The sequence below is a fragment of the Capra hircus genome, chromosome 6, assembly GCF_001704415.2.
Source record: "Capra hircus breed San Clemente chromosome 6, ASM170441v1, whole genome shotgun sequence".
Lineage (NCBI taxonomy): Eukaryota > Metazoa > Chordata > Mammalia > Artiodactyla > Bovidae > Capra > Capra hircus.
This window is the reverse complement of record NC_030813.1, coordinates 26,627,318-26,639,967: the sequence shown is the minus strand read 5'-3', so window position 1 is coordinate 26,639,967 and position 12,650 is coordinate 26,627,318. Positions and strand designations below refer to the sequence as shown.

The 12,650-nt window shown below is 34.5% G+C and overlaps 1 protein-coding gene across 5 annotated transcripts in view; it reads left to right on the top strand.

Annotated features, from left to right (window-relative positions):
* Nucleotides 1–12,650, top strand: part of RAP1GDS1 (Rap1 GTPase-GDP dissociation stimulator 1) — a 156,253-nt gene that overhangs the window by 123,372 nt on the left and 20,231 nt on the right. For all 5 annotated transcript variants that reach the window (XM_005681400.3, XM_005681397.3, XM_005681399.3 and 2 more), the window contains 3 exons: nucleotides 239–364; nucleotides 9,810–9,953; nucleotides 10,417–10,548. In XM_005681400.3, coding sequence (XP_005681457.1) covers nucleotides 239–364; nucleotides 9,810–9,953; nucleotides 10,417–10,548 — 402 coding nt within the window. The remainder of the gene's footprint in view (nucleotides 1–238; nucleotides 365–9,809; nucleotides 9,954–10,416; nucleotides 10,549–12,650) is intronic.

The window sequence follows — 12,650 nt, the reverse complement described above, 5'->3', positions numbered from 1 at the left end:
CTAGCAAACATTTTTTTTATAGCCTTGAATATAATTGGGTCAGAACATCTTAAAGCTTTAGACATTTTTCCTCTACAGAGGCATTTTAAAAAAAAGAAAAAAGGACTGATTCTGTATTTGAAGAGTGTTTGCATTTATCAGTAATGATACAAAATGACCAAGTATTGAAAGTAATAAAAAAAATTTTCTGTGCTTAATTTTGTTTTTTTACTTTAAATTTTCCTCTTATTTTTTACAGAGTCAAGTAAAGAACAGTTTGCCAGTACAAACATTGCTGAAGAGCTGGTGAAACTCTTCAAGAAACAAATAGAACATGATAAGAGGGAAATGGTTTTTGAAGTTCTTGCTCCATTGGCAGAAAATGGTGAGAAAATAAATGCACCTCTTGATTCTTGATCATGTAGGCTTTTTCCATTTTTTCTAATATTATTTAACTGCCAGCTAAATATTTAACTCAAATTCCTTTCTTTTATTAATGATGTAATAAGTTTTATTTCAGATATCTCTAACTTCAGCTGCATTATCTATTTCATAACTATACATATATTGGCCAAAACTACTTTCCAAATTGTTTTGATTTTAAAATCTTGGGAAAGGTGGTTCTGTAGCTTACACATTCTTATGCCAGTCTGGAAAAGGCAGCCGAGAGGCTCTACTCCACTTACATACTCTTGCAGGGCAAAGGCCATAAAAGTTGGAGCATCAGGCCTACCAACTGTGTAGACACTGAGGATGAGGCTCTAGAGTGAGAAGCTGGAGGCAGTGAAGAGGCGAGAGGAAATGAGAAGGGCCTTTAAAAGAAGGCATGTCAGGGACAGTGTGAAGTATTCCACTTTAATGGTATAAAGTAGTCTTTATACCATTTAGGCAAAAAATCTTAAGGGATACACTCTAGGAATAAGAAGAACCAAAAGGAAACAAACCATCCCATAATAATTTTTCAAATACAGTGTCTAGCACATAACTAGAGAGGACGTGAGGAGACAAGACATTGTAAGCAAGAATCAGCACAAAGAACAGGCAACAAATATCCCAATACGGGAATTATTAGACATTGACTCAAAACAGGTATGCTTATTATGTTCAAAGAGTTAAAAACAAACTTGAAAATTTTAGATAGAAACTAGAAACTATAAAAAGTAGAATAGCTGATTTGAAAAGGAAATAATTGGAAATTCCTGAATTGAGAAACACAACAAAAATTAACCTAAATAGATGAGTTTGATAGCAGATTAAATATAGTTAAATTAGAGAACCAGTGAACTGGAAGATAGAATGGAAGGAAATCCAGAATGAAATCCAGAGAAAGAAAAGGACCAATATACATAAAAGAGAATAAGAGGGAAAGGGACTCATATACATTTTTTGGAGTCCCAGAAAGGAGGGAGATGGGAGGGTAGAAGTTTGAAGAAATTTTGGCAGAGCACTTGTCAAAAGTTATGAAAGATATCAAGGATTCAAGAACCCCAATAATTTTAAAACATTCAAAGAAATATATATTTAGATATGTCATATTGAAATTGAAAAAAATATATATATAAGGACAGAATTTTAAAATTAGCCAGGAGAAAAATAGATTACCTTAAAAGAGGCAAAAGTTTGACTGCTAACTTCTTGACAGTCGCAAGAAAGCCAGATGACAGACATGTTCTGTGTGCCGAAAGAAAATAAATACAACCTAGAATTCTAATCCCAGCGTAACTGTCAGAACCGAAAGCAAATGAAGATGTTTTCAGATTAGAAACCATGAAAGTTAACCACTAACATATTCTCACTAAAAAGAAATTACAAAGGATTTTTGTAAATAAAAGGAAATGATTCCTCGCCCCCCACCCCCACCCCCCAAAAAGGAAACTGAATCCAGAAAGAAGATTATAGGTGCAGGGGAGGAGAAAGAAGCAAAAAAAAAAAAGCAGTAAATATGTATGTAAATCTCATGAATGTTGAATATACAAAATAATAAAAATAATTCATTGTGAAATCTAAAGTGTGTGTGTATATATATATGTATATATATTTTATATACCACAAAATGGAGGAGGCGGGAGGAGATGGGGACAACAGAGGATGAGATGGGTGGATGGCATCACTGACTTGATGGACATGAGTTTGAGCAAGCTCTGGGAGTTGGTGATGGACAGGAAAGCCTGGTGTGCTGCAGTCCATGGGGTCAAAAAGAGTCTGACACTACTGAGCAACTGAACTGAACCACAAAATGAGTGTATAAATCTGGAGGGACATAAAAGTGAAGAGTTCCAAGACATTTGTATTATCTGGAAGAAAGTACCATTAGATTCTGATTAATGAGTCCAAATTTTAAGGTGAAATAGAATAATTTTTAAAACCAAATGCAACTAATGGAAAGATTTGTGGAAAAGAATTTTTTTTAATACAGCATCAACTAACAAAAGAACAGAGCAAAGGGAACATGGAACAGGAGGTAAAAATAGGGATGAAAAAATATACTGGATTTAGTATTTTGGTAATTACATTAAATGTATGTGGCCTAAATGCTTTAGTTAAAATTAAGACCAACTGTTAACTCAAATTTTAAAAACCAACTAAACAACCAATACTTCTTAAGTATGAGGAGATTTAAAAGATTGAAAAAATATTCCATTCAAACCTGAAAAAAGCCGAGATAGTCATATCATCAGTACTGTCAGGTAAAATAGACATCACTATTAAGAAACTTGCTAGAGAGAAAGAAGGTGACGTTATCATGATGAAAGATCCAGTTCACTTGGAAGCTATAAAAATACGTATTATCCCAAAAGATTAGAAGCAAAAGTATTCAGAACTATGAGGACAACTAAATATCCACAAATATCATAGGACAAATAGACTTTAAAAAAATAGTAGTATAGAAAATGTGGACACCATGATTATGAAAATTGATTTAATGGACATACGAGGGGCCCTGCACCTCGCTTCAGAGCCCTTGCAAGTACATATAAACCATTTAAAATGTGTATACTTCTCATGGAAAAAATTTTAACAAAGGATTGCCATTTTAGAGTATGATAGAGTTTTTTTTTTAATAATAAGGAAAATGAGAAGACTATCTCAAATCTTTTATGATGCATGTAAAGCCATACTTAAAGTGATTTTTTTTTCGCTTTAAAAGTATATAATGGAAAATGAAAAAAGCTAAAATCACTAAGCTCAGCTTTAATCTCAGGAATTAGTGAAGAAAAACATAAACGAAACCGAAAGAAACTAGAAGGAAGGAAATACAAAGAACTGAAGTTAATGAGATAGAAAATATGTAACACAATATAAGCATATGCTTGTCAATGTTGAGTCTGAAAAGATGTCATAGAACTGGTAAATCCCTAGTAAGATTAATCTGGAAAAAAAAAGAGGGAAGGTACAAATAACCAGAATCAAGAAAATAGATCTCACTACAGATATCACAGATACTAGAAGAATGTTACAAAAGTTTGATGCCCATACATTTTCAAGTATGGGTGACACAAGAATAGAAAAGCTGAGTAATCTTACCTTCTATTCTTTCAAGGAATAGGAAACGCAAATATACTCACTAGTGTATTTTGTGAAGCTAATAAAATACCATCAAAGACCATAGAAGAATACAAATTAAAGGCCAGTCTCACCATGAACATAGATCCAAAATTCCCATAAACTTTTAGCAAACAATTTCCAATAATATATTTAAAAATTAATCATCATACTAAATTGGATTTATTCTGGAAATGTAGTTTATTATTCCAAAGGCAATCAATATAATTCATGACATTAAAACTTAATAAAGGGGAAAATCATATGATCTTCAGTTGCTCAGTTGTGTCCGACTCTGTGACCCCATGAACTGCAGCATACCAGGTCTCCCTGTCCAAAACCAACTCCCAGAGTTTACTCAAACTCACGTCCACCGAGTCAGTGATGCCATCCAACCATCTCATCCTCTGTCGTCCCCTTCTCCTCTCGTCTTCAATCTTTCCCAGCATCGGGGTCTTTTCAAATAAGTCAGCTCTTCACGTCAGGTGGCCAAAGTATTAGAGTTTCAGCTTCAATATCATTCCTTCCAGTGAACACCGAGGACTGATCTTGTTTAGGATGGACTGGTTGGATCTCCTTGCAGTCCAAGGGACTCTCAAGAGTCTTCTCCAACACCACAGTTCAAAAACATCAATTCTTCAGTGCTCAGCTTTCTTCACAGTCCAACTCTCACATCCATACATGACCACTGGAAAAACCATAGCCTTGACTAGATGGACCTTTGTTGGCAAAGTAATGTCTTTGCTTTTTAATATGCTGTCTAGGTTGGTCATAACCTTCCTTCCAAGGAGAATGTGTCTTTTAATTTCATGGCTGCATTCACCATCTGCAGTGATTTTGGGGCCCCCAAAATAAAGTCTGCCACTGTTTCCCCATCTATTTGCCATGAAATGATGGGACCGGATGCCATGATCTTAGTTTTCTGAATGTTGAGCTTTCAGCCAACTTTGTCACTCTCCACTTTCACTTTCATCAAGAGGCTTTTTAGTTCCTCTTCACTTTCTGTCGTAAGGGTGGTGTCATCTGCATATCTGAGGTTATTGATATTTCTCCCGGCAATCTTGATTCCTGCTTGTGCTTCCTCCAGCCCAGCGTTTCTTGTGATGTACTCTGCACAGAAGTTAAATAAGCAGGGTGACAATATATAGCCTTTACATACTCCTCTTCCTGTTTGGAAGCAGTCTGTTGTTCCATGTCCAGTTCTAACTATTGCTTCCTGACCTGCATATAGGTTTCTCAAGAGGCAGGTCAGGTGGTCTGGTATTCCCATCTCTTTCCGAATTTTCCACAGTTTATTGTGATCCGCACAGTCAAAGGCTTTGGCATAGTCAATAAAGCAGAAATAGATGTTTTCTTGAACTCTCTTGCTTTTTTGATCATCCAGTGGATGTTGGCAATTTGATCTCTGGTTCCTCTGCCTTTTCTAAAACCAGCTTGAACATATGGAAGTTCACAGTTCATGTATTGTTGAAGCCTGGCTTGAAGAATTTTGAGCATTACTTTACTAGTGTGAGATGTGTGCAATTGTATGATCTTCAGTTCAGTTCAGTCGCTCAGTCGTGTCCAACTCTTTGCGACCCCGTAAATTGCAGCATGCCAGGCCTCCCTGTCCATCACCAACTCCCGGAGTTCACTCAGACTCGCGTCCATCGAGTCAGTGATGCCATCCAGCCATCTCATCCTCGGTCATCCCCTTCTCATGCCCTCAATCCCTCCCAGCATCAGAGTCTTTTCCAATGAGTCAACTCTTCGCATGAGGTGGCCAAAGTACTGGAGCTTCAGCTTTAGCATCATTCCTTCCAAAGAAATGCCAGGGTTGATCTCCTTCAGAATGGACTGGTTGGATCTCCTTGCAGCCCAAGGGACTCTCAAGAGCCTTCTCCAACACCACAGTTCAAAAGCATCAATTCTTCGGCGCTCAGCCTTCTTCATAGTCCAACTCTCACATCCATACGTGACTACTGGAAAAACCATGGCCTTGACTAGACGGACCTTAGTCAGCAAAGTAATGTCTCTGCTTTTGAATATGCTATCTAGGTTGGTCATAACTTTTCTTCCAAGGAGTAAGCGTCTTTATCATCCAGAAAAACATTTCATAAGATTAAGCATCCATATATGGTTTTTAAAAACTTAAGAAACCATTACTAGAAGAGAGTGAAGAGAATATATAACCCAAATTCTATAGAAAACGTCACACTCAGTGGTAAAACAAAAAGCATTTCCTTCTAAAGTTGGGAATGAGAAGGATTATCCCCATTTTTATTTCTTATTGTATTGTAGGAACTATCCAGTGCTATAGAGTAAAAAAGAAAGAAAAGATATTGGTAGGAAATAAGCTGTCATTTTTCATAGATGATATGATTACATCCAGAATACAAAAGAATAGGTTAATCTTGAAAATTAGCATTTGGGTTGTTAGCCAAAACAAAGAAAAACATCTGAAAACCCAAAGCATTGTATTTTTACATACTAGCAAAAAACAGAAAATACATTTTAAAAATACATTGTTTAGTATTAAAAAAAAAAAAATATTTAAGGGAATTCCTTGGTATTCCAATGGTTAGGACTCTGTGCTTTCACTGCTGGGGCCCCCGAATGTGATCCCTGGTCTGGGAGCTAAGATCCTGCAAGCTGAGTTGCTTTAAAAAAGAGAGAGAGAAGTACTTCAGAATAGGTTAATAAAAGATGTCAAAGATCTCTGGCAGAAAAGTGTAGAAAATCATAAAGAGAAACTAAGATCTAAATAAACAGAAAGCTATATGTATTCTGTAATGATGTTATATGGCCCCATACTGATATAAAGACTTAACTGCAGTTCTCATCAAAATCCCAAAGACCAGGAATAGTCAAGATAATGTGAACAAGAACAAGGGAGCGGAATGGGTTTTTCTTCATAACAACAATAAAGTTTTATTCTGATAAAGGTCTATTATATTTAAAAGACAATGTAGTATTGGTTCAAAGATGGACAGGAAGACTGGTGGAACAGGATAACCCAGAAACAAATGGATGCATTAGTAGATGTCTATTTTACTAAGAAAAAAAGGTACCACTATGGAGCTGTATGGAAAGGACAGTTTGTTAAATAAATGGTGCTAGAAATGTAGAAAATATGATTGGAGACACACATACAATCCCAGTTTTTAGTATTTTAAAAATTTCATTTCAGATACATTATTGAACATAAAAGTTGAAATAAGAAAGTTAACCTTAAAACATGAGATAGGAGAATATCATCACAGGCTTGCATACAGAAAATTTTCTTATATCACAGAAAGCTTAACTAAAAGGAAAAAATGATAAATTTGGTTATTTTAAAAATAAAAGTTTGAGAAAGGCATGACAGTAGATGAAATGATATTTGCAACACATGTAACAAGCAGAGAGCTGATGTGTACAACACGTAGAAAAACACCCCCAAGTCACTAAGAAAAATGTGGAAAATTCAGTGGTGAAAATGTGCAAATAATTTGAGTAGGCCCTTTACAAAAGATAAAATCCAAGTAGCTAATAAACACATGAAAATATGCTCAACTCATTAAAAATTAGGGAATGCAAAATAAAACCACAATAAATTACCACTGTGTACTCACTGGAAAAAATGATAATACCAAGTATTGATGAAGGTGTGAAACAGTGGAAACTCATTAAATGCTGATGGGACTATAAATTGGTACGATTTGGAGAACAGTATCTACTGAGTTAGAGATGGGTGTTCCCAGTGATCCAGAAATTCTGCTGTTTGGTGTATACCCAGAAACATGTTCATGTACACCAGGAGCCATTCCAGGAATGTCCATAACAGCATTGTTTATAATAATGAAATATTTAAACAACTTGTATCCATTAATAGTAGAATAACATGGACTATCCATATTATGGAAAAATGCACCGTTATGGAAAGGAATGAAGATAGCCATAACCAGTAGTGTAGATGAGTCCTATAAACATTAAAAAGAAAAGGCCAGCACTGAAAAATATATGATTCCATTTATATGAAGTTTCAAAAAAAGCTTAAATTAAGCTGTAGTTTTTTAGGAATGATTATTTGGTGAAATTGTAAAAGTATGGATATGTATGGATATCAGGGTAGTGATTTGAAAGGGACGGATATGTGACAGGAAAAACCACAGAGGGGTTTCTCTGGTTGTTGGTGATGGATTTCTTGATTTAGGTAATAGTTCTGTGGTTATTTAATGTATTTAATAATAATAGTTGATTAAGCGGAACGTAAGGACTTCCCTGATAGCTCAGTTGGTAAGAATCCACCTGCAATGAAGACGACGACCCTGGTTCAATTCCTGGGCCAGAAAGATCCTCTGCAGAAGGGATAGGCTACCCACTCGAGTATTCTTGGGCTTCCCTTGTGGCTCAGCTGGTAAAGAATCCACCTGCAATGTGGGAGATCTGGGTTTGATCTCTGGGTTGGGAAGATCCCTTACCCACTGCAGTATTTTGGCCTAGAGAATTCCATGGACTGTATAGTCCACAGGGTTGCAGAGTCAGATACAACTGAGCAACTTTCACACTTAAGCATAATGTATATTTATATGCTTTGTTGAATTTGTGGAATTTTTCCACCACTTAGGAAAGATTTTTAAATATACATTCATACAGATATACACATACATATATATTAAAAAAACATGATACATAAATGGTAGTGATATAAGTAGATGTCCTTGGGCAGAATGGTACTGATAAAAGTGTGCTAGGCTGTCTGCTTTGGCGGAATGCCTTGCTAATCCTTTTTAATAAGGCATTTTAAGCATCCCATATATATATGTGATTACAGTTAAACTGTGAGAAGAAAGATCTCATAGTTTAACCTTAGCACATGTTATATTTCCTCCGTGCCTTAGATCTTATGGGAGGAATTTATTTTTCATCTCATTTCATGGTTTGGCCAAATAGGAAATTTTCATTGTGACTTTCAGGTAGTTTTATGCCAGAGAACAACCTGTAACCTTCCTTGCAGTATTTCATAATAACTTTTTATTTATTTGTTTTGTTTTCCACTATCTTCACTTGTGTTTTATAACTGTGAAGTGGACTGAATGATAACTTTGAAAATTTGTGTCCGGGCTATCCTTAGCATATCATCCTTGGTTTTCCTTGTATGCAAAGGAGAGTGATTCCAACATTTAAACTGGGATTTCTATAATTCAAGGTTTTTTGTATTTTTTAAGGCTTTTTCATCATGGCTTTCAATTCTAGTCACCGCATATTTCTAGTTCTATCATTCTGTAACCAAGGAAACGCCCTACTTTCAGCATGGCACAGTGCAAGTATACCTTTTAAAAAAATATTCTAGGTTGAATATTCTGTGTATTCTGAAATAATATGCCAAGGAAGATCAGTGGTCCTAGTGATAGGGAAAAAAGGCCAAATTTTTACACATTAAAATGGTCTCAATGAAAAAGTCTTAAGTTTGGGGAAAAAAAAAAAAAGGTCTGTTTCTCCCAAATAAGAAGCTTACACTGCCCTTGCTGTAGATATATGCATATACAGCTTAGGGAAACTGAAGACTAAAATAAAATCCAATTAAACAATAAAATTTAAGTTTGAAAATATCTGTGTAGCTAATGTATTTCTAAGGTCAGTTGATCAACATTTATCTTAAGCAGTATCAAATATACCCAAAATATTTAAGTAGACCAATTTAGGTTAAAACACAAGGATGAATGAAGTTTATACAATATCTGCGTTCCCATCACTTGAGGAAGCTTCAAATTAATGAGGACCTGAAACTCTTTTTTAAAACATAACTTTTCAAGTTAAGAAAGTTACAAATTAACTGCCTTAGAAAAATAACAGTGTACAAATATGAATCCAAATATACATACCTTGTGATATACTTTGAAATTTACTAATACCTCTTTTCAGTATCTTGGTATTCAAATTCCATTAGTGGATATATTTTAACTATATCATCTGTGTGTGTTTTGTTTTAAACAGTGTGGGATATTTTACAGTGTTGCCTTTTAAATGTGAGTATAATCTCTAGAATAACAGATATTACTTGCCTTCAGAGCTGAGAATCAATTTGTTTAGGTGCTGCCAGACATTCTGAAAAGTGACATAATATCAAATGGAAAAATGAAATAAAGCTCTTGTGTATTTAAGCTTCACTGTCTGATACTTCCTTTTGAAACTCAGATCTTCAAAGGAGTATTATCTAAATCATGTACTTTCGTGGTGTCTTATAATTCTTAATAATAAATTGCTTATACCAGAACTCTTATTTCATCTTAAATTCTGGCTATTTTGTTCACATTGTTCTTTAGATGCTATTAAACTACAGCTTGTTGAATCAGGCCTGGTAGAATGTCTACTGGAGATTGTTCAGCAGAAAGTGGATAGTGACAAAGAGGAGGATATTGCTGAGCTCAAAACCGCTTCGGATCTAATGGTTTTATTACTTCTTGGAGGTGAGTTATAATTTATGTCAATAAAAAACATGATTGTCAGATTTTTTAAAATTTATTGTCTCTTTTATAAATACTTCATTAGGCATTTTCTCTCATTTTCCTGTCACATTTAATCTTGTTGATGGGATGATTTTGAAACACATCATAAAGAGAACTAGAGATAATGAACCTGGACAGGAGGAGTCTTTCCTCTCTTACATAGTATTTAAAGAGCTGTCATTTAGAAGAGACAGCTATGGTGCCAAAGGTCTAAAAGCTAAATGGCTACTTGGGATTTAGAATAGAAAAATTCTAAACCCTTTTGTCCAGTCTCTACTAAAAGTTTCTTAGAAAAAGAGCCATTACTTCTCCCTTTATGAATTGTGGATTGTGAGGTATATGATTTCCCAGTTGGGTATTCAGTTAAGAATATGGATGTGTCACTCCTAAGTATTTCCCTTATATCTGTTTCATTTATCTCTAGATGAATCCATGCAGAAATTATTTGAAGGAGGAAAAGGTAATGTGTTTCAAAGGGTACTCTCTTGGATTCCATCAAATAACCACCAGCTACAGCTTGCTGGAGCATTGGCAATTGCAAATTTTGCCAGAAATGGTAAGCATATTAGTTCATTCTTATTAAATTAGACTTTCTATATTTTAGAATTATGCTTTGCCATAACATGTACTAAACCTAGAACCATTCAGAAGCATATGCAGAATCTCTGTGTACTACTACCTTAATTTTTCAGAAATCTGAAATACTAATAGCAACTTGCCCAACAAATTACATGTTTTATGCACTTCAACTAAGAGCTGATAGTTTAAAGATAATGAACAGTGACTTTGAAGTCCTTCTTTTTGAATACTCTACACTTCAGAGATGAATAAACTTTAGTCCCGTGCTAGTATACTTCCGATCTAGGAGGATATGCTCTTTGGATTTAGATTTTATCTTGGATTTAATAATCTGAGTATTCATTATTGTGCCTCAATTTATACTCTTATGTCTACAAAACTTAAGTGTGGGTGATCTACTGGTTTAGGCTAGAATATTTACTTAAATAATACTTCAGAGGCACCAGGCCTTCATGTATATTTCTGAAGTATGATACTTCTGCTGTTTATTCTAGAAACTTATTCTTATACTGTATCTAGGAAATATGAGTTACTTTTGTTTTAAATTTTATTTTATTTGAGTATTAACTCTTGTTATAGCATGTTTTAATAATGACATATTCCATTTTTCATTCTGTCTTTTTGGGGACCATCATTAGCTCCTTAATGTTGAAAATAAGACTTGCAAAATATTGATAATTAATGAAGCTAAATGGGGGTTAAATAGTAATTATTATAATATTCTGTTTTATAAATGTTTCAGAAATTCTGCTTTAAAAATAATTTAAATATCAATCATGATAACAAAATTTAGAGTACTGTTACTGTAATGTTGGCAGAACACTGGCATACTTCATTATAAATGGAAACAATTGGCAGACACATTAAGCATGTGGTTTCTATTTACTCATCTGACATACTGTAGATGTCTCAAGAATCTCTCAAGTAGAATCTCTCAAGTAGAGATTTTTGGGGCCAATTTAAAAATTTTTATCTATTTTAAGAATCTTATAACACCACTCACACCTATGGACAGATCAACTAAACAGAAAATTAACAAACATAAACTTTAAATGATACAATAGACCAGTTAGACCTAATTGATATCTATAGGACATTTCACCCCAAAACAATAAATTTCACCTTTTTTTCAAGTGCTCACGGAACCTTCTCCAGGATAGATCACATCCTGGGCCATAAATCTAAACTTGATAAATTCAAAAAAATTGAAATCATTCCAAGCATCTTTTCTGACCATAATGCATTAAGATTAGATCTCAATTACACGAGAAAAACTTAAAAATTCCAACATATGGAGGCTGAACAACACATTTCTGAATAACCAACAAATCCCTGAAGAAATCAAAAAAGAAATCAAAATATGCATAGAAATGAATGAAAATGAAAACACAACAACCCAAAACCTGTGGGACACTGGAAAAGCAGTGCTAAGAGGAAAGTTCATAGCAATACAGGCATACCTCAAGAAACAAGAAACAAGTCAAATAAATAACCTAACTCTACACCTAAAGCAATTAGAAAAGGAAGAAATGGAGAACCCCAGAGTTAGTAGAAGGAAAGAAATCTTAAAAATTAGGGCAGAAATAAATGCAAAAGAAACAAAAGAGACCATAGCAAAAATCAACAAAGCCAAAAGCTGGTTCTTTGAAAGGATAAATAAAATTGACCAACCATTAGCCAGACTCATCAAGAAACAAAGAAAGAAAAATCAAATCAATAAAATTAGAAATGAAAATGGAGAGATCACAACAGACAACACAGAAATACAAAGGATCATAAGAGGCTACTATCAGCAATTATATGCCAATAAAATGGACAACATGGAAGAAATGGACAAATTCTAAGAAAAGTACAACTTTTCAAAACTGAACCAGGAAGAAATCTTAACAGACCCATCACAAACACAGAAATTGAAACTGTAATCAGAAATCTTCCAGCAAACAAAAGCCCAGGTCCAGACGGCTTCACAGCTGAATTCTACCAAAAATTTAGAGAAGAGCTAACACCTGTCCTATTCAAACTCTTCCAGAAAATTGCAGAGGAAGGTAAACTTCCAAACTCATTCTATGAGGCCACCAT